The sequence below is a fragment of the Bombus fervidus genome, chromosome 15, assembly GCF_041682495.2.
Source record: "Bombus fervidus isolate BK054 chromosome 15, iyBomFerv1, whole genome shotgun sequence".
NCBI lineage: Eukaryota > Metazoa > Arthropoda > Insecta > Hymenoptera > Apidae > Bombus > Bombus fervidus.
This window is the reverse complement of record NC_091531.1, coordinates 9,632,487-9,656,017: the sequence shown is the minus strand read 5'-3', so window position 1 is coordinate 9,656,017 and position 23,531 is coordinate 9,632,487. Positions and strand designations below refer to the sequence as shown.

At 38.5% G+C, this 23,531-nt stretch overlaps 1 protein-coding gene across 14 annotated transcripts in view; it reads left to right on the top strand.

Annotated features, from left to right (window-relative positions):
* Heph (polypyrimidine tract-binding protein 1 heph) overlaps positions 1 to 23,531 on the top strand; it is a 432,396-nt gene that overhangs the window by 356,337 nt on the left and 52,528 nt on the right. For all 14 annotated transcript variants that reach the window (XM_072018577.1, XM_072018572.1, XM_072018582.1 and 11 more), the window contains one exon: positions 20,795 to 20,935. In XM_072018577.1, coding sequence (XP_071874678.1) covers positions 20,795 to 20,935 — 141 coding nt within the window. The remainder of the gene's footprint in view (positions 1 to 20,794; positions 20,936 to 23,531) is intronic.

Sequence of the window (23,531 nt, the reverse complement as noted above, 5' to 3'; positions counted from 1 at the left end):
CGCGCCAGCTGTTGTCGCCATACCTGTGTCAAAGAATACGAGAGCCTTTTTATCCGAGGTGTCCTCTTCGTAAACAATGTTTTTAGTTTTATCGTTAGGCACCAGCAGGCAGGTAGAGATCGTGGCTGGAATTCAGGCGCGAGCATGTCGCCTATGCTATCAGAAGCAACGTCTGTACACGTTTGTTTCTTATCTATTACCTTATAACTCGAGAATCGTTGAATCCTTCTCCGGAAAGTTTTCTTTCCTACGTAGGTACATTGTGTGGTCAGGCTTTGGGCTATGTTACAAATCTTTGGCGCAATGAGAGTCCATTTAGATTCAAAGATAGACTTTCAGTTCTCTGTGATTGTGGTTGCATGTTGTGTGTAATGGACGAAGAAAGTATCTACACACGTAACTTTCTGCGAAGTATCTTCGAAGAAACCCCGAAGAAACTTGCAATCTTGAAATATTAACTTCTTCTTTGATCCGCAAAATATGATATGAATGAAACTGCTAAAATAACAGTACAAGATGCGCAACATTCTCGACAAAACGCGTAAGAATATTCGGTGAACGAATTCAATCTGAAAGACAGTATTTTAATTCTTAGAAATAATTCTCTTTAACTCGGAAAATACGACGTAAATTAAACTTGTGAAACATCGTCGCAAGATATTCGAAATTCCCGGCAAAATACATGATACAAAGGTTCATCAACGGCGCAAAGTCAATAAACAGTTGGGGTTGGGAACTCCATTACAATTAACGCGTCCATAATTTATGAACAATCCCTAAGGCAACGGACTTCATCTTGTTGATTCTGTTTCCGCTCTATTCTCAGTCCAACGGACATTGTCTTTGTACGTGTCAGGTGTCTCTTACACGTATCCCTCTTTCTCTCTTCTCTGCCTCTGTCATCCTTTTGCTGGACACATTGTGGTCATGGATCCTTGACTGTTCGGTATAATTTAGTACCGTGCTCCACTAGGAAAGTTTCTATCAAACGCGAAGAAATTTTTGCTGATTTTTTCAAAGATTTTGTTGGTTCGACGATACTCGGGAAATAATTTGATAATTAACAGAATTTAATTTTTAACAGAATAGATTGTCAGATGTCGTCGGACGTTCAACTTGACAGCGATCTTCGAGGAAACTAAAATTCCGAAATAATTACTTCCATGAAAATTTTTCAACAGAATCAATTTTGAAAGTAAATCGTACCTTTCGGTTCTCTATTTTACGTTAAAAGAACGGAAACGAGATATAAAAGACGTGGGAAAAAAAGGAAATGCTCGATATGTCAGTTGCTGTGCGAGCTATTCGTCGAATGTAAACCAAACTCCGGTGTTTTTCTCCGGTTCTTTTGTCCTTTCGTTTCTTTCTTTCGATTTGTTACCGGTAATAAAATTCCCCACTTCAGCTACTCTTGAATTTGCCGGTTCAAACAGTCAGCCGCGTCAATTGTACTTCTCTACGAGCTCGATTTTCCTGTACACACGTGTGCCATGGAAAACAAATTCACTTGCAACATGCGAAAGCCTCGCCTCCTCCATTGTTTCGCATCGGTTTGTTTCGTTCGTACCGAAACTTTCCGATTTTCCAACGATTTTTCCGACAGTGGACAATCGTATCGTGTCATTTTTGAAAATCAGTCACCTGTGGTTTCATATTTGAAGATTGATAAATATTTGAAGGGTTCGTGACGAAAATAACTCTCGCCGATTTTTATCTTTTTGTAGAAAATATAATAAGCGTAGAACGTGGAACTTACAATTTTTCAGTAGTATAAATCGTTTACTTTCCGTTATTTCGTGTTCCATCGTTTTGTGAATTTCACTCGAACCTATTAAAATGCACCGTTATGTAAAAGAAAATCGAAAAATTTTATACGAATTGGTTTTGTTACGAGCCTTTCAATTGGTTTGAACGAAGGGAGCATTAATCAAGTAGTATAAGCGTATCGTTTGTCAGACGCGCGGGCTTAAATAGAACGACGGTTCAAAATTCGAATAAATTAGCTGGTTTTCGGTGGATATCGATGAAGTCTCGTTTGCATTTGTTTGTTGAATGTTAATTCACAAATATTTCGTCGATCAACAAAACAGTATTTATTTTTAATCGATGTTAGTTTTATAACGTTTAAAGTGAACTCAATTGCTCGTACCAGAAAGAGTGTATATTCTCGTATTTTAATTGTCATTTCTGTTCTCCTCTGACTCGGGATTAATAAAATTACTAATTAAACAATTATAAATGTTTTACATTTCGTTTTAATGTGTATTAATTTTGCCCATTAATTGTCGTTTACATTAAATTACATATAAATAATTATTGAAATTTGTTATGAAAAAAAACAGGTAAAGACACAGAAATTTTTCACTGATTTTTTTCTCACGAACGAACCTTCGAAATGGGCAAATATTCGTCTAAATCTTTTATTCGCTTTTTCACCTAGAAATTTGATTGGCTATATCAGCAATTATATGACACTCTGTATATACCGCAAACGTGACTTGCAACTGTTTTTCAACGCCTTAACTTTCAAACAGAAAAATCGCAATCTAGGAAACGAAATTAATTACGTGCCCGGTAATCGATAGCATTCACACGTTTGAAGAAGCGTATCTGGCAGGGAGGATCGCGGGGAATTAGTTGGCGATGAAATACGGCACCGATATCCTCGATATTTATTTGTATTGTTTTTGCCACGGGGAGAAAGAAACGAGCGGGCCAACTTTTTATGACAGTTTTCTCTCCGCCATAAAGCGAGGAAATTACTTATTAATTACGAAAGTTTTCTTCGCCGCCGTACGGGCGCGGAAATACGAGCTTTCCTCTTTTCTCCCTTCTCTGTCCTCCGTTTTTCTTTTTTAATCAAGAATAGTTTTAATACATCTTAGGACGGAAAAAGAATATGGTGGTTTACGAAGATACATTGAATAAACTCTGATATAAATATTTATAATTGAGAGAGAGTTTGAAATTTGGGACATTTGAAAATAGATCTCACGACGAATATCTGGGAAATTTAATAAAATAGATGCAGAACATTACGAACTTTTTTTATCGCGTTAGTGAGTTAGTTGAGAGCTTTCTGTATAAAAAAAACTTCAGGAATATTATTGTATAATTATCGCTATGAAATAATTTCTTGGATTAAGTAAACTTTTTAATGTAGAAACTATTAGAATTTGGAACTCTATATTTTAATTTATTTGGTTTTTTCTAGTTGTATGTAGCACGAAAAATTGATTACCTAATATGAAATTACTTTATATTTAGTATATTTAGTAGTATATTACTTTATAAATATCAGTATTTAGTATTGGAAACTACGATATACCTACTATTAAGGAAAGAAGGCATAAAAAAGGAATGTTTAAGATTTCTAGCTAGTATCATTTCTTATTCATTTAATATATGTATTAAGTGAAAGTACTAGTAAGTGTCCAAATACTTGGATGAGTCAGTGTACCTGTACCTGCATGTACAAGAGCCATTATCCTTATTTATCACTTGTCTACTCAGCTGATCGCTAAACCTGCCATTCCCCTCGGAATCGGTGTCCGTTTCCAGCAAGTTGCCGGATCATTGGGGAGGAAAGAACAGTTTGACAACTCCCGGCAACTTCGCCTGGGGACTGCGTGTCATCGAGAAACTCGGGACATCCCCTATGCCACAATTTATCCTGGCTGCTTATTAATAATAACTACGTTTTCGATCGTGGCTCGACCGATCGACCAGATATAGATCAACCCTGAAATTTCCCATCGAATGACAACTTTTCGATTTTTCAAGAATACCTATCTACGTTCTCGTATAGATTTATAGTCTTGTTGAGGAGATGATAAGTTTCAGGCATCGTTGAATCATAAATCGCGTGGAAGTAGGTTATAGGCGAAGTTTCGAGGGCGAACAACTTCTGCGTTGTTTTTTTCTTTTTTCTTTTTTTTGTTTGTGGACATCGAAAACTAGTATTGGAATATTTTCCGATTCTATCGACTTGTTATATGTTTTTCCTTCTTTCCTGACAAGAATGTTTTTCCGTGAGAATTTGCATTTGTTTTCTGCGAAGTAAATGAATATCGATGAAAACAAATTACGTAAAACGCTAGAAATTGTTAATTCTTCGACAATTTTTGCTTCTCTAACTCGTCATCGATCTGGAAAAACCACACGAAGAAACAAATCTTTCGTAATTTTTGCTATTCCCAACTCCCAAACCAAACTACACGTTCCATCTTCTCAGAGTCTGATAATGAACATAAAACAAAATAAAACAAAAAAAGTTGGTTGATTATACATCCTTGTAACACCAATTACGTCCTGTCCACGTGTCTTTATAAAATTCTTACAAACCCACAACGATCGGCAGAGCGTCAGAGCTTCTGGAACGTTTCCTTTCACGAGGGCCATGAAACACGCTGGTCAAGCGATGTTGTACAAGCTGGCCAACATCAAGAACCGCACGTGCATGCAAGGGAGGCTTTCACGGCGATTGCTTTCCTCGGCGTCGTTTGTCACGAGGATGCTCAGCGAGAAATCATTCGACCCTTTACGGGGGCGGCTGCGCGAGAGGAAAATCAGACCTTCTTCATCCGGCCCTTCACGGAACTCGATTTGCATCTGTCTTCGACGAAACAGAAAATTCTTGAAGCTACAGGAAGATTCTCGGTAGCGACTTTTGCGAATTTTGTCAGATTCAGGTGAAAATCAGGCTGTATTTTAGAGGGTTGTTCGTTATTGGGTTGATGCACGTGAAATTTCACTTTGTCGAAGTTTGATGTTCACTTTAAGCTCTCAGAAGTCAAGATGATCCTCTGCATGCAGTCCTGATTCAAGGGCCACACTCCTTCCGTAATATTAATAAATTAATAACAATTTTAACATCGTGCGAAACAACGTAATTTGTACAATATTTATTCTATTCTATACTATACTCAGGAATATTCAAGAACGAAGTCGACGTTCGATTTTAGAATAAATCATTTCGAAAATTATTCCATGCGTGAAATATAATACACTTTTTCGTAGAATCGTGGAATTCGTTGGTCGAAAACAATTGAAGAAAATTCCCACGGTTTCTTTGCGATCGTTTCTCTATGATGCAGTCGGAGGTTCGATCAGGTGGTCGTTTTTTCCCCGAACGAAGCTCGAAATTAAACGCAGTCACGCGTGGACAGACGCCGGAGAATTTCTGGAAACCACTTTTCCCGGTGTCGTTCGAGCGGAAATTTCCGCGAATGCGAAGTATTTTAGCCACATAAAGTGCATCGGAAGAATAAAGCAACGGACTTGTCCAAGGCGTGTGCAAGGAACTCGCCGGAATGCCGGACCATCGGCGGTATTTCATTCTGAATTTCCGGTGGCCGGTGATTTTTAGAAAGCAGGTATTTGTTTCGTACATGTATTGTAAATAGGAAACTGCGATTGGCTTCCCTACACTGCGCATTCGAATGTATATGGACTTTATTGCTTATTTTTAACAGAATGTAATTTAGTTTAAAAATTATGTACTTAATGCGGTATACTGATACTTCTATACTAGATACTTTGATGTTAATATCGTATCTACATTTCTACCATTTTTATACCATTGCTTTCCTTAAAATTTGCTTACTATACATATTCGAGTATAGTAAAACAATTCGAATGTAAGTATTGCAAGCTTCGTCGTACAATTACAAGTACATACAAGACTTAAGAGTGGCTTTAAAAAAGCACGTAGTTTTAGTACATCCTGTGCATATTTCAGCGAGCAACACCACAAATTCCCTGTTAAGTCTCTACAGGCGAGTGGAACATGTAATCTCTACAATATCAAGTCTCGTGGCCCCTTGTTGCATAAACAAAAGCGTGAAACGAGGGGATTTCGTTGGTTGGTGCCAGAGAAAAGAATTACGTGGGGCACGGTTAATACATTGACCGCCCCTGGGGCTAATATGTCGGTTAAGTAAAAGAGGCGCGAGTGAAGCTCGCCTCTGAACTCGTTTAATAAAGACACCGTGCGACAAAGCACCCTTGCATTCTATAGTAATTAATTTACAGGCTCTCGTCTCGACGGATGTTTGTCTCCGTCTTACTTTCTTCAGGTAGAAAATGAATCGATAAGTTATCGGTGATCAGGATATCTTCAAGTTTTATCGATCCGATTCTCCGACATTGTTACATACGTTGTATTGGCATCGCCTTGATATAAATGTTCATAAATTGAGTCACAATTTGAAAGATTCGGAAATGAAATTCAGAGTGGGTATATAGAAACTTTCGCGAGATTTTATGCGGATCTTTTTTGGTTTGTTTCGTTATATAGTAGCGACAGATTTAGCTAGTCTTTTTATGGGAAGATACTGCCACGTCGTAGTAGTTCGCTTATTTCACGTCAGTTCATTAACGTAATATTAGTACCATGTTCCAACTACTAAGCGCTAAATGCCTGGCAGGTAGTAGATGATACTAAGTATCAAATAGTAAATAACAAGCATTAAATACTGAAGTAAACAGTAACTACTAAATACTAGTTTCCCCTCGCCCCTTATTTATAACCATTAAATAAGTATAAGTACGCGCTATTTATAAATATTTCCACCTCGCCTCTGCCGTAATTAAACTCACACCACAGACTGCTCGCGTTTCCTCGTTTTAATCAAGATCCCAGCGAGGCTGTGCACAAAGAATGACACTCGGTTGACGCATCGCCACACGACACAGAGGATTCTTTCCTCGCGACACGGCTTAGACACCTGTTTCCAATAGCCTGAGAGAGGCGGAGGACCGGCTCGCCTTTGTGACGAGAATATACGGGCCTGGCTAATGGTTTTACCGAGAAGGAAAGTTTCGCCGGCCTTTACGAAGCCCCATAAAAAGTGTCCCGCGTAAAGCCGTGACATAATTCTACCTTACACCGGCCGCGGTTCCTCTGACCTCTTCTCTCTCTCTCTGCCTCTCTCATTCCTTTTAACCACGAGCAAAAATGGACGCTAAAGTTTTCGAATTGATGGCGTCGAGAAGGAAATTCGATGCGTAAAGGAGAAAACAGAAACTGACGACTGGATTTGGTGATCTTTATGGCGAAAAGAGAATATTTTGATGACTTTATGTGGAATTGATCAACCGATGAAAGTTCAAAGAAGTATTTTCAGTTTCGTAGTGCAAGCATAGAAGATAAAAATTTAGTCGAAGGCAAAATTCAGCACGTTCTAAGATATCGTACAGAATGACAGGACAGTTTATAGTCTGGTATCAATTATTCAGTGCATGAACACGCGAGCAAGCCGTTTCCTTGTTGACGTTGAAAACAATGCCCAACTTACGTCAGTACCATGCCTGTGTACGCGTTGACGACAACGTTAGCCTTTAACACTTGCTGGTTTGCGAGGAAAACTTGCAACGGACGTCTTAAACCGTATATTACCACGTCGCAAAATAGCGAAAAATATTTTTACTGCTAGCTTAGGTTTATAAAAACATTTTTATTCCTATTAATAACAAATATGACAATAATGGCGAATAAAATCTTGTGAAATTTAGAATACGAAAGAGTTAAGCAATCCAAGAGAAACTCGCTTCGTTGTAGTCAACTGTGACCTAATGATACTAGTTGAGCATACTAGTTAAATTACATTTTCTACGCCAGTTTACTTTTACGACGTTTTAAAGGTATCCCTCAACCTCCATGAAATATCAAAAACTGCAAACTCTTGAAATTGAACACGACCAAAAATTCCAAGCACTCACAATTTTCACTGACCATTCAAGGAATTCGTAAGTCGTAACTTTCACAAAATATTGCCAAATATCGCAACTACTGCTACTAGGAACATCCAAAAATTCCAAGATCCCGAAAGATTTCCAGAAAATACATCCAGAAATAGGAAAAGGAGCGGCTGGCGGTGGAAATGGGCGGGAGAAAAGGTAGAGGGTGAGAAGAATGCGCGAGGTGTCTCGCAGAGACAATGCAGCGCGTCGTAGATCACCCAAGACACCCTCCATTAAAAATATTACGCCATCTTGGCGGCATAACCACCCTCCAACCCCTTCCTCGCCGTTTCCACGTGGCTCCTTGGCATTTCAGACGGAATTCGGAGTAAAAATGTGGCAAACTTGTATCCGACGTATCGATCGGTGAAATACGCGTGCAGATATCGTGTTTATGGAAAATGACGGCTGTTTACCATGGCTGTTCTGCCAGTTGGAAGACCGTCTGTTTTATGTGGGCTGGCAAAAGGTAATTAAATAACGTATAGTAAATGATGCTGATATTTGTATAATAATAAACAGTCCAACCAAGCAAATAGTAATGTACGAAGCAAACGTATAGCCGTAACTGATCCAAATATTTAACAAAATATCAATAATTAGCTCAAACAAACAAATAGCATAGGGTTCTTAAAATACGTCAAAAATTTGTATTACACGAATATATTGGAAATACTGTCGTTATACGTATTACCACATCACTATCGTTACTAAATCATCGTCGTAATTTAAAAAAGCAATTTACATATCTCTCCAACTTAATTCCCCGCAACAAATTTCTTCGGTAGCAACTTTCTGAGAGCTATAATATAATTAATGTACCGATATAAAGTGTCGACTATATAACAATTTATAATCAATGCCAGTATAGTGTATAAAGTATTATACAGAGTAAAAAGTGATAAAAAGGAAGTGATTCTTGCGATCTCGTGAAAAGACGAGAGCTGTCGCCGAGGTAAAAGGACGGCAACACGAGGCGAGATACTCGTTTGATTTTTTTTTTTTTTTTTTCGCCCCATTTCGACGTTGCCGGGGATGAAATATGAGTAAAATGGATAACGTGAACGAGTTGCGGCCGGAAAATGGAACCCGACTGGCTGAAAGAACGGCGACTGGTGTTTGGATTTCTCACGTAGCCAACCTGAAACGCGAGGAACGATGATGCACATCGCTTGCTGCTCGTGCGATTAAAATCGTGAAACGAGAAGCTAAACGTCGCTCGCCTAAATGGAATCGTGATTGCGTACCCAATTAAAGAATTCCGACGGCCATATTCTATTCAATCGTCGTACGTCTATTTGATCGATTTTTGTGTCGGGAGTTAAGGTTATGGATTTTATATCTATCAAGTTCCTATATCTACGTGGATGGAAGTGGACGCGAAATGGATTCTATACGTTGGTGTTGGATTAACGATAGCGATGATATCTGATACGGCGTTAGAACGACCGATTGTTAACAAATTGGCAAATACCCTTCGTATAACTGCTACTTGGAAGTATATCTATACTTGCTGCTATATTTAAGTAATCTTAACTATACCTACGATGTAACTTTGACTTCGGAGAAACACGAACATTCGTTTGCATTTAAAATAAAGGAAAAAGAAGCTAACTGCGTTACTATTAACTAAACTGACTAAGAAAGGAAAACTAGAGAAGTCAGGAAAGACACCTTAAGCTCGCAGGAAACGAAGCATCGTCGAGGCTTCATAGCGAACGTTCAAAACCGAAGATTCGTATCCTTAAGAGGTCTATCGTCGGATCATCGACTTCGATCACGTGCAATTCCATCGACTTCCGGCTTTTTTCTCTCTCCGCGAGGCCACCAAAGGATTCCTGGATTCCATCGCCAGCCTGTTTTTCGGCAGTCAATCGTCCCTTTCCCTCGTTTTCGCTTTTAATGCTGCTACCTCATTCGTCGAGGATAAAGGAGCGCGTTCATTGGACAATATTACGAGAGGGATCCGCGGCCGTCAAAATGATGGAGTGGCTAGGCAGCCAGACGAACTCTTCTGCAGCCAGAATAATCAGTCTTCTCGGCCTGTTTCCGCCCAGCTCGTTTTTCTCTTTCTGCCTAACTGCGCGGGGCCTCTCGCTCTCTTTTACGTCCCCGATGCTATTTCCGCGATCAGAGTGCTAAGCGAAATGCAAAGTTGGACAGGCAGGCTTCTTTTTCTGGCGAAATACCGCCATCTTCCTTGTTCTTCCTGTTTCCTCCGTGATATTTTTACCAGATTTATGGAGATGAAGTTGTATGGTGAGTATTTCCACTAAACTCTAGTTGGCGAGGCTCGGTTTTAGCTTGAAGGGTGCTCGGAAATTACTTTACGGGGTTTTTCACTTTTTGCCTGTATTAGGATTTTAGACATTCTCAATTCGCGATTCTTTCGATTCTTCCATTGGTTTTACGGGCTGAATCTGAATTTTGAGGGAATGATAGCGTTGTGACAATTCTTTATTGTAAAATTAGGAGATTACATTTGGAAAGCTAGGAGAATAAAAATTGAATACGAGTACTATTCTTTGGTAGTTGGAAATTCTTAGTTCAGAATTCACGATTGATACGATTCGATGTTCCTAAATCTTCAGAATCTCTCGATTCACGTTTCACATCGTCATTCTCTAGAATATAACTCACTGTTCACGATCCAAGAAAAATCTACTCTTCGTCCTTCGAAGCCTCCATAGCCTTTCTTAATCAAATCCTCATCTCTAAAACATGTTATACGATACAAGTAAAAATTCATTTCTCAGACCAATTCACTTTTACCGGCCCCTGCCTCTACGTTCATTCCTAGACAAATGATCTTGAATCAGATATTAGGACCCTAAGACAGGCTTGGCAAAACAAATTCCTGAGGCAGCGTACGAATTTTTCATCACGGCGCCCCCTCCCCTCCCACCCTCATTGAAACTTCCAACAACCATCCTTCGTCGATTCGGTGGCACCCACTCGAAGAGCACCCTGTGCTTCGTTCAGGATAACGGAGAGAGGGTTGGCGGGCTGAGGATGCTCGCTCGTTTCGCAAACAAATCGCAGGTTCCTCGAAGCGGGTAGAACAGACTGGCAATTTCCTACAGACTTTCTCCGCTCTACCGTCTTTCCATCGTGTTAATTCTTAATTCCTTCATTTTCTTTTCGCGGCGCGTACGCCGTTCGCCATTTCTCCGCCGGCGGAAACAACCGTTTAAATATTTCGGATTCGACGAATAAACGGGAAAGCCTCGCACGAAATCGTACACCGGGAAATTGAACGGAGGATATTTGAAACTGTTCCGACGCTTGGCATTTCTCGGTTCGTTTTTGTTTTTCCAGATCGATCGAAGCCAATTTGTTTCTCTCTTTAATCAGAAATTGTCGGTTGATAGAGTGCAATCGAGCCTTGGTCTCGAGTCATAGAAGGTAGGTTCTAGCGGAATTTTACATTTTTGAGAAAATTCCATTCCCTTGGAAGTAAAAGGTTGCGGAATTAACCTCGTTGTAGAATTAACTCCATAGTAGGATCAATCCTTTAACTTATAATACCAACTCATCCCCAATATTCCGCAAATTCTACTCAAAACACGAGACACGTCATCCAAAATTTCCAACAAACTTCAATTTCAACTTTACAACTTCAGCGTCCAGAATTACCTCCGATACACGAAATTAACGATTACGAAGCACCAATTATGCAACACACCATTAACGCTATTTCCAGCGTAAAACTAAATGGCTCACGACTTGAAGAATTTTATACATAAACTTTCTTCGTTGCTCGGTGATCAACGGTTAGTTATAGAATACCAGCTATGAAGCTTCGTATTGCGTTAACCCTTAAATCTTCTCACGAAAGGAAATCACGCCAATACTGTCACGCGTGATATTTTGCATCGGCGCGTGCTATTGATTTTAGAAATCAAACATCGATGCCGAAAAAATGTTTCTAACGAACCGATCTTTTCCAAAAATTGTAAAACTCCAGCGATCGTCCAGTTATTAACCTCGGTTTTGTTTTCAAAAAACTGCAATAGCCTCGGAGGGTTGAAAAGTCGAGCAACTGATAGAACGCCACCAGCATTGTTATTTATCGTCGCGGCTTCTATTATTTGGTCCGTTACCATTCTCGAAAGAACCACATCCCGCGGCGTGCTCTCCATCGATGTATATTTAACCGGACGACGAGCTGTGGGGTTGCTCTTCGCTACGTCGAAACGTTTTCCGCGAATGTGGATCATGAGGTCACTCGACGAGCTGCTTCTCCCTATCTCTTCGTTTTTCAGGCTCGCCTTTCTTCGTCGTTTATCTTTGTTAACTCGGCGAATAATGTATCACCGGGTGAATTTGCGAATTCCTTTCCGTGCTCTTTGTTTCTTTTCGTGCTTCGAAGGGTCGATGTTGGAACGCGTTTGCGGTTTTCGCTGTGAAAGGGACTGGTGCGACGAGTGGAATTATTAATTAGATTCGACTTTTGTTCTTCGTAGTTATTTTTCTTTTCGCATGTACAATACGCTTGCACATTGTGTCGAAAGTTGACCAATACGATCATGACTCGTTGCAGTGCTAATGAAATTGTAAAACGTTGTACGTGATACGTACGACGCGAAGATAAATTTCCTATGGCAAGCAAATACGGGAAGCGAATACTTTCGCGAGTCAGTGTACGTGGTAATCTCCACGATTCCTAAAACAGTCGAAGAAGGACCCTCGATGCAACATCCTTCGCTGTAAAGCAACCAAAGGACCAAATAGAAATCCGAGAATGCTTCAACGAAAATGACAAAAATACGGGAGCACAACTGTAATAAAGATCCAAGGGATTTACAGCATGTATAAGACAGTGCAGCGGCATGTTGGATAGGAAACGAAGAGAAATCGAGGATTTGTGAAATACAGGAACACAACTGGAAATAGTGGATACCCTAGAAACGTTGAGATATGGAAAAGCGTAAGAAACTGGGGTGCACCGTGAGGAAATACGAGAATTGGCCGGTTCCGGACCCGAATAAACATCAAATTTGAGAAATGCGGAGATACCGTGCAATTGTACCTTATCTACTCTGACAATTCCGGAAAGATTGCGAGGAAACAGAAAGAATCGAAAGAGATCTATTTCGAATCTTCGGATTCTGATTAATATTCTGGAGACTTGTTCGAGGTTTATAGAGTCTTACGTGCATTCTTGGATCCCATACTATGACTGCTATTTACCGTTAACTTGATTTATACCGATCCTCTTTTATCCAATTTGTAATATTTTTAGACGTTTAATTTTTGTTTAGAAAAGGAAATTTTTATTTGGACAGAGAGATAAATTTTTATTTAGAGCGCACAAAGCAATATGGATTTCATTTTTCGAATGAAAAAAAAGATTGGACGATGTTACCTGAAAAATGGTCAAAATTCTCTCGATTAATTTTTCATTCAAAAATAAACAGAACAGTTTTCAAAAAAAAAAAAAAAAAAAAAAAAAAAACGAAATATAAAGAGGAAAAGAGTTGTTACTTCGTGTGTTGGCATTTTGGGATATCAGTAATATTGATAACATGGAATACTAGATAATTTCTTGTGAAATAACAGAGAAATTGCAAAAGATGCTATTTGGGTATATTTACTTTACTCGAACCCCATAAGAAAGCTTGCTGCATATATAAGGAACCCTCGACCCTCGTTATCGCGGTCGAATGAGCATATAAAAGCTTTCAATCGCTCTATACTCTTTGGATCGGAGTGCAGAAGTAAAAGGCTCGGACTATATCAGTTGCAACAAGTAGCGTGGTATGTTATGGTAATGTTCTCAGTCCGAGCACTTACTGTTAGTTCAGGGACGAGCCATCAGAAGGGGTTGGAAACTACCCTTTAGAGTAGTTATTTCGCCTGTTGAAAGCTGCTCCATTCGAGTGCATAGTCAAAGTAACGGTCTCCGTCGAGGCAAGATTGCTCGTCGAAAGTTCTTGGATTATTTCGACTTGTAACTCGCGTGCTCGCTTCTCTCTTCCCTCCTCGGTCTCGCGGATTAAAATATCAAAAAGTGATGTGTTTCTATCGTTCCATGATTCCGTCGATCTCCCGTTTAAACTTTTCATTGTAAGGTAGACTAGGCTGTATTATTCGGATTTTTCTTTTACTTTCCATTTACGTTTTCGTGACAGGTAGTTTTAATCGAATTTTGTAAAAATGGAAATTTGATTAATTTTTCCGTGAAACGTATTTTTTCATACTATTCTTTTATACCCTGACTTCTGAGAATTCCTTGGAATTTTTCACGTTTCTTCAAAGTAGCATATTATTGTTTAGATTTTCCTTTCAACGATAGCTAGTTTTAATTGAATTTCGTAGAAATGGAAGTTTCTAATTTTTCCGTGAAGCTGCAAGAATGAATCTGGATCGTTATACCTTTGTTACGCGTTCGCATTTCTTTCGCTTACTATACATACGTGCATAAATTATTCTTCCACTAATTACATTCTTTAATAAGAATTTACCAAGCGAAATCGAACTCGAATAAATTGCGTTCTCGTTTAAAAAGGCTGTCACGGTTCAGAAAACACGAGGACACGTCCGTTGTAAAAACACAATGTACAAATGGGAAATTTTCAGGAAGTTACAAGCAAAAACTGGGTTAAAAGTTTCGGAATTATAAATTGGCCGAAACTCCGGGGCAATTCCTTCAGGCACCAGCGCATCCGCGTTCATCTATCATTAAGCACGATTTACAAGAGCGACTCGGAAACAACGGACGCGTCTATTGTGTCGGGCAACAATAATACGTTAAACTTGCATCCAGAACGGTTGTTTTGGTGGCTGCAATCTCTGAAAACGATCGCCAACCTCGCAGAATCGCTCGATTCACCCATGAATATCGCGATTCGTATTTCGATGCAACGGTTCGCGAATACCTTTGTGCATCGAATAAAATCGTAAATTTTGTTGGACGATTGGTTTCGTTTATTTGAAAAATTCTTTTTGCTAAGATTTGGGCGTTTTCGATGAAATTTCTGGTAATCAGAATCGTGCACAAACATCTTCTGACCGCCAACATCTTCATCTAATGAATATTATCGAAATTCAATTTAGATGAACATGCAGCGAAGTTTAAAATGCGTCCACTCCGCCTTTAAACGTTTGTAATTTTTTAATTCTTTCGATTAAAATCTCATCCGAATTCTATTCAATATGCCTTTCGTAATTTCGTCCTTCAAATCGAAACACTTCTTTCTCTTTTTTCTCTATCAATCAACTGCATCTCTCTAATTCTGCCTCATTTAAAATTCCACCCTTCCCTTTTGTTTATTTAGCACCTCCGCCGCGCGTTTCGCTAACTCGTCTCCCTTTTCCCCACTTTTCCCATTTTCCTCCGTTCTTCTTGTCTCTCTCTCTCTCTCTCTCTCTCTCCAGCTGTTTTACATTTCTTTCAGTGGCCACGATTTTCTTCTTATCTCCACCCTCCATCGACCTCCGTCCAGAAATTAAGGTACAAGTTTAATTGAGCCTTTCCAGCTCGCAGCTGGCGACTTTATTATCGACATTCAGTATAATTAAACCATCTGCATCTTTTTAAGCGGCGAGAAGTGCGCGTTCCTTTGAAGCTTTCTCGGCAGAAGCAAACCCTCGCTTCTTTTCCCCCTCTCTCATTTTCTTTCGAAAGTTTGTTCGCCGGATGAGAAAACGATACGAAATAACGTTCTAAGAATATTTTCTCGTTCGAGAACGCGCGAATTCACGTGATTTCCTTTTGCAGAAATTTGGGTCGAAGTGACAGGGTAAACGTTTCGTCCTTTTTATTCTTTGGGTTTAAGCAGCGTTATAGAATTTCGTTGTATTGAAATTTAATTGAGGGCTAAGTTCGTGTAATTTTATTCAAAGTTGAATACATTTTTTTCCAGGTGTGTTTAGTTTATTGCTACGGTTGATTCAGTAATTTCAATGTATCGTTCGTCGACCAAGACCTTTCTTTTTCTTTTTTTTTTCGAAGAAAATTTGTAGCTTGAGCGCGCTACTTATTTATTAATTGACCTTCTTTCTGTGGAAAAAAACGCGATTTCAATTCATCATCCGTTTATCGATCTCCCCTTCTTTTAGAGAAGAATTAATTACCGTATTTTATTGTCTGTCTGAAAAATTCATTGCTTCGTGTTACGATAAATTTTTCCTCTTCCTTTTGAACAATACGTCGGTATTGATTTTTATCTACTAATTAAATACGTACGAGAAACTATACGAATTTTTCTATTCACGGCGATGAGAAAATTCCAGAGGATCCCGAAATTTAAGGTTCCACGGTAATTTTCGCTCGTTCGGCTTTCGCTTTCGTTTCTGCAATTAGCAACCGATAAATTCTCGTGCGTGTTCACCGTAAATTTGATCCCAGGGTTCCCTTCTCCACGTTTCCTTCCTTTTTTTTTTTTTTTTTTTTTTTTTTTTCAAAAGAATCCCATCAGACTCGTAGATCTTCCAAGGAGGCACGTGAAATCGAAGGAATTTCCAGGCAAAGAAATGGAAAAGCATTGTGCGCCTGCGAAAATTCACCCTCCTACATCAGATTTAATTTCCTCCGGGTTTTATCACCGTATTTCGACCAGTAAGCTCGAAAGTTTCTAATGAAATCGATTTTCGATCACATTCAACTCGAATTGAAATGGAAATATCGATTTTATTGTCAACAAAAAGGGATGTCTTATGTGATAAGCTAAAATAGAAAATAATTTCTTCTAATGGAAAATGATTCTCTTTCATACCGATGAGTTTCTGAAAAATCTGTTCTTCCATTTCGATTAATTGTTTTAAAGAGAAGGATATTTCGTATCACGATATGATATTGAAAGAAATGGAGGAAAATAGGTAGGTTAATTACAGTTTCTCATGAACAAGCACAAAATTATTCTTCCACAATAGAGTAGAAATTCGCAACGAAAAATGTTTTAGGTTTTAAAAAAATTCAGGAAATTCTACATAAATACGTATAGAGTCCACTGAAAACGGGATAAAAAGTACTCTAATCTTCCTTTAACGTACCATGAAAATCAAAATTCACTTCCATCGGTCGAACCATTAAACCGATTCTCTCTACAGTTCCCGAAAAACCATCCTACAAAACACATTTACTTGGTCGATGAAAGTTTTAATCCATCCTAACAAAACTCGTCGGACTCGCCATTATTCGGGAAACGCGAGTTTATGACGTGAAACTGAATATCCTGCAACGCAACGTGTAGTTTTCATCAGAAAACACTTTGCACCGATGAAACGACTGAAATTATTATTGCCATGGCACTTCGATCCAAAGACTGTTAACGACGCGTCGTTCGCTGCTTAAGAAGTTATTTTAGTCCTTGAATAGTTGATGGCGCTGTGAAAAAGTTGGGAATTTTGTTTTAGACGCCGTAAGCAGGATTATTCGATGCAAACTTGGAAATGTTGTGAAAGCAAAGTGTGTTGGTTGGTTGTGTAAATATTTTATGGTTTCTCTTGTGTCTCGGCTGCTTTCAGACAAGTGAGGTTATATTTTAACGGGGTTGATGCTGTTTATGTGTATTGTACAATAGTCGATGGTCCTTTGAACGACTCTTGGAACTTTGCTCGATAGTGGCGGGTTCCTCGAATTTTACTTGGTAATTCTGAATTCTTTGAATTTCAATTGGCGATTCAAATGTCAAGTTTCAGTTTACCGTTTTTCAGTGGAAGTATTTACCGAGGATTGAACGTTCTTTGTGTAATATACGATGGTTTAGAGTCAGAGATCCTTTTTGTGATACACTACAACTCGAGAATATTTTGCGTGGCGCACGAAAAATTGTACGTCGATATTTTTACATCTTTTATAAGAGCAAAACTTGGGTAAAATTAAGCATCGGTGCATAAAGCGCGAACGTTGTATTCGGACACTTCTCGATCAGTCAGATCTTGGTCAGAGAGAAGAACAGAGCCCAGGTATAAGCGTCACCGCGGAATCGTAAAGAAAGATAACCGGAAATTACTCGTGGAACGTAGTACGTATGTTTGGGAATGAAAAGCTCGCGTTACTGCGTTTCGTTGCGGCTTCGTAAACTGTTGTCGTCGCAATTGTATCCCGTCTACTCGCGTTTTATCTCCGCGTCCCGGTTACGTGGTCCGTCGTGAATCTAGATGATCGTGTTTCTTCATCCGTTCATCTTGATTACCATGCAACGACTCTGGAATTCCGCCCAGCGAATCTTTTATTTAGATAGCCGCGCGATCGTTAAACTATGCAACTACTATTGTTATATCTGTTTGATGAAACTTTGCGAGCTTTTGTTAAACTTTTTAACTTTTGTTAAACTCGGACATCGTTGGACACGCGCTTTGTAATTATTTTTTATTCGCTCTGTGGATCCTGATAAGTGGCGATACTCGGGGGAGAAATCCTTTCTCCGCGTTTCTTCATTTTTCGAAGGGTTCGTTGGTCAAGTTTTGAATCTTTTTGAAAGAATTTGTTAAATTAAATAACCAAAGTTCTTTGACAAACCGCGTTAATTTCCTGTCGCATATCGATTTTCATTTTTCAAACTCTCGTGCCTCCGCTGAAACGTGCTGCGGTGATCGAAGTAATTGGTCCACGTATTTTATTTTGTCGATGTACACAACCTGTTTACTTTCATTTGAACGTGGATGACGCAAATGGATGAAAATACGCTTCTGTGACGCGTGAACTTTATTTTTTTCTGTATCCGCGGATAATCTCGAAAAATGTGTTTGCCAACATGGTACAGTTGAAAAATTCAGTAGCATCGAGCACGTGAATCCATCGATTCTATTGTTTGATAAAGAAACAATTTTATAGTGACCGCGCTACGTTTCGTTGCGATAGAAGTATCTTCCTGTAGAAAAAGTATTTTAATTATCGAAAAAGAATTCGATTAAAATAGGAATTCGAAATTTACCGTAATCGAACTGTTGAACAAACATTCGTTTTATTCGCATGCGTTTGTACGCGATTCGAGGGCAATTTAAAGAAAAAATCCGCTGAAGAGTTCGCGTGACATCGAGCCGAAATAAAAATCAGCCTTAATATCCAATAACAGTAAATCCACGGAGGAAAAATTGGCATCGTTATACGGAGTAAAATATCATGAACTTGGAAGATCTAGTTACGAAGACATCAACAGAGTTTCCCGTTTTTATTAGTTAATTTTATTTTATCCGTTTTACGACCTGCACGCCGCTGAATTTCCCGTAATTTCATAGCCGTGTTGCTTCATAAAAATACTTCGACACGTCGGTCGTCCTTATACCCCGTGGTCATTCTAATTTTACACCAACGGTCTACGTGACCAACGACGGCCATAAATGGCACAGACTTCAAAACTAGCGGAAATTCGCTGTCCCGGAAGGAAGTTTCTGTTCAACTTTGTCGCGTCGAATTATCTACGTGCGTCTCGCGCTCGTTTGTCCGAAAATTTTACGTATCAATTCGTTTTGAGAAGATTTTTGGCCGATTTTTCCAGCGAAAAGGTTACTATTATTATTTATTTCGTTTAAAGTCGCCCGGATTACCATGGTCGTTAGCGGTTTCTCATATTCGCTGGCTTGTTAAATTCTCTTTCATATCTTCGTTTCTCTAGAGAAGTTGATAATCTTTTGCTGGGACAGGATCGATGCGAGGCTGTTATTACTTAAGATTATTGTGGACGTTATATTTTTCCCTTTCTTCGTTGTATTATATATAGGACACTACGATTATGCGAGTGATCGATGGTCTCATATCGCAGATGTCACATTTAACAGGACTATCTTTCGGTATGTACGCGCGTGTCCTGATCTTATTCTGGTTAAAGCGAAAAGGCTCTTTAAAGTAGTTTAGTGAAATCAAAGAACTAACGAATTAACTTTATGAAATTAAGAAGTTGAATAGAAATGGGAGAGACTTTACGTTTAGTCAATCTTAAAGTAAACAAAAATTGTAATTACACGAAACGTGGAAGAGTTTTATATATTCCGCATTCTCTTTCGATTCTTCGCAGTCATGCGGATTGTTAAAAATCATTTTGAAAGCTTATCTCGAATGACTGGATCGATTCCACGTCAGTCCAGCGACTAACTCGGTAACAAGTTCCTCTTTCTCGACACTTCCGGTGCCGTCGGGCTTCCATGCCGCGTTTTAATCTCCATCGTGAATTTAATGTGCCGCGTTTCTTTTGCATTTTATGCTAATCGTTGGCGAAGTTCGTTCCATGGCGACACCTGATGACGGCCATGGGGTTTTGATTCTCTTTGATGTCTCAGAAAATAAAGAAACAATTTTTATATCGTTAGAACATAAAGTAATATTAATCAGCGTTCTCCGCTTAAATCTTTTACAGAATTATATTACATTTTGTCGGATATTTAATAACTTATATTTATTTTCGAAACATATCGCTGGAAGTTAAAATTCGCAAAGGCTACGTTTATTATATATTTATGTGGGAAATTGAAAATCAGCGAGATCTCCGGTGTATTTGTGTTTTGCATTTCAATTAATAATCAAGTTGTAATTTGAATCGAGTTGGAAACGTTGATCGGAATTTTTATATACATTTTCATTTTTACGAATGGATACATATCTCGCTTTACTGAAAATACGTGCATTAGATGATCTCAAAATATACTTAATACTTCTTTTTTTAAACGAAACGAATTAAATAATCGCTAATGGAATTTCTACAAATATCGTTCACATTTATTCGGAGTATTTCAAAATGCTCCAAATAACATTAATGAAATTTTATCCCAATAACGTTTTACGTATACGCCACATCTCTCGTCCAAAAGTAGTTCTTACGAAATAATGTTTCGCAATTTCGTAATTTACATCAAGTCGTAAACAAAAGTTATTCGATACAAATTAAATCTGCCCGCTTTTGTTCTCCTAGAAGACCTAAAAGACTTGTACCAGCACTCAAGTTTCCTACTTTTTAAACAAAAGTCTCGTCAAAATTACCGCAGTCTCAAATCTAAACTCCCAGTCAACCGTTGGAAAAGAAAAATGAAAGACTCCTTGAAAAAAGTTTCTTCCACGTTGTCAAGTGAATAGATAACTAACTGTCGTTGTTTTTCTCGTTTGTTACAGAACTCGAACAACCAAGTTGCGCTTCCTGGACAGAACCAGGTGGCCCAGACGCAAGCAGAAACCCAAGGGGGCCCCAATACCGTTCTCAGAGTCATCGTCGAGCAGATGGTCTACCCAATTTCCTTGGACGTCCTCTATCAGGTAAGTTACGACTTCTGTTTCGCCGACTATCGATTAATTTCTCGGTAACTTTAACGCTTAGCGATGATTAATCGCGTTGTATTTCTTATCGTTGCCAAGATTCGATAATTTCTAAGTTTTATAGGTTATGGACATTTCGCTAATATATTTTCCCAGTTCTGTAAAAGTTCGGTAAATAATTTTGGAAGAAATCGTGGAACTTGCAATTTATATCGTATAATGCAGGCTACCAGTGACTTTTGTAGAATTTGACAGATCTATATATTTAAAAATCTGTGTCCAGTAGAATTAAAAAGAATTGAAACTTTTAAAACATTGTAAAAGAATGGCTGAATCTTCTCGAAGGAAGGTAACAGATTTAAACAACGCGTCCCAATTCTCGAGTTACAAAGTACATAAGAGATTATTTGCACCGTGAACACCGGCGATGTAAATCCAAAAGTCTGTACTTTATAAAGTTTTACCAGGTAGTTTTACAGCGTTTTACAGCGATTTACAAAAAGCAAAAAAAAAAAAAAACAATCCAAAAAGGTCTGAAAACAGTCAAATAGTTGCTTAAAAAAAAAAAAATTGCTAAATTTCAATCAACTCAACTATCATACATATTTATTTTACCTGTGAATAACTTAAAAGAATCTGCTAATACTTTGAAAGAAGATCCGAGTATATTAAAAAGAAAAATTCCTTTTTGTACATTATTCTCAAAAAGCTCGTCAAAAATGTACGGAATAATTATCAAATTCCGAGTTACACCACAGATTATAAGCTATTCATCTTCAAAGGATTGGAGAGAGGGTCGACGAACGACCGAGTGCGCGAACGCGAAATTTATTTGAAAACAACAGCTATACTAGGGATCAGGCACGCGTGGTAAAAACGGTCGAAATCGTTGGGAATAATGCAGGAGATGGGAAATTAATCGGATTTCGCGGCGTATCCGGCGAATTCGATTCCCGATTAATCGGATATTTTCTTCTTTCGCCGACGAGCGCGTGGATTACAATGGAAGAGGACCGCGGCATATTTCGTCCGCCGCGAGCTCGCTAGATTTTTCGCCTCGTTTTCGTTAATGGAATATTAAACAATCCGCGTTAGGTGGCGGAACATTTACCATTTCGCTAGAATTCGACCAACCTCCGATTTTCCATTACTTCGAGTCTCGTTTGTCACGCTTATGATCCATAATTTGATTTTCTACCGAGTTCGTCGCCATTTTGTTGAGTAGTAGGACAAGATGGACGACGAAATTGGGACGGTCGGTAATGTAGGAAATGTTTGTATTATAAACTATTTGTTATTGGTTCAGTAAGCAGTGTTTTGGCAAATTTTGTAAGATTCTTGTCAGTTTCCTTCTCTTCTTTAAAATTCCGCCTTTAAAATTACAGCTTGTTATGATAATTGTCTATCGTGATTTTTTAGATTTTGGCTCGAATTCAATCATAGTTTAGGAGATTAATAGAATAGCTATAAAAAGTAGACAGAAGTTTCTGGATACATTTATAAAAACGTAGTAGATGTGGAAATTGCATGAAATATTCTTCATGGAGATTGTTAAACCGAAGAGAATTATTTCGTAATGGTATAGTAAATCTGCAAGATTTTTACAAACTAAAATATGTACTTTTATACTATGACTGCAAAAGAAAAAAAAAAAAAAAAAAAGAAAAGACAGGAACATATTCCTATATCACAATACGCATTTTTGAAGAGTATAATATGAGTTCGAGATCTGAAACGTGAATTTATGGAAACATGTTACCAGGCAAGCGTTCCGTTCAAAATATCCGGATTTCCACTGCAGCCGAACGTGAACAACTTCCCAGCAAATATTCCCTGTTAGTTCGTCCCTTTTCACCCGCTTAATCCACTATTTTCACAAATTTATGCTACGTTTTATAATAATTCCGATTCATTTCGCATAAAGGCGGTCAATTTATTTTCTCCATACTGTGCTTAAATTTTTGTCCTTTTGCCAGAAATAATAATAAAAATTCTGAATTATACTTCAGTCGTGATACCTCTAGAACTAGAATTTTAATAATAATTTTCATTATTCAAGGAATAATAATTATAGTTTTCGGACTCAATTTTGTCAAAAACTGAAATCTCCGATGCAATTTTATTATTCTTCGTTTTCGCCTCGTTTTGAGCCATGTAATCGTCCTTGATCCTGTTCGTACCGTGAATTACGGATCATCCTGCGTATACAGATTTCAGGTGACTCCAAGTGTTTCAGAAGCTGTCGCTACACAGGCACACGTATATCACAGTGTTACGTGTGTCACAGGTTCCATCAGCGTTTCAAATGTAATTCTAATTTAACATATAATTCTCTCGACTAAGCAGGACGAAAACGAGCGATTGATTGGCATAATGCAAAGTCATTGAAACAGGCAATTGTGTGGAGCTATCGCGTCACATGGTCCGTCGCACCAATTTTGGATTACCAATTCGTAATAAGGAAACGGCTTCCCCCGTCAGATTACATATTTACAGAATTACGAATAGCAATTAACGATACGCGGGAATTATGCAGCCGCGTTGTTATTGAATTAATTTGCTTGTTTCGGGTACATAGAAACCGATTCTCGTGAAC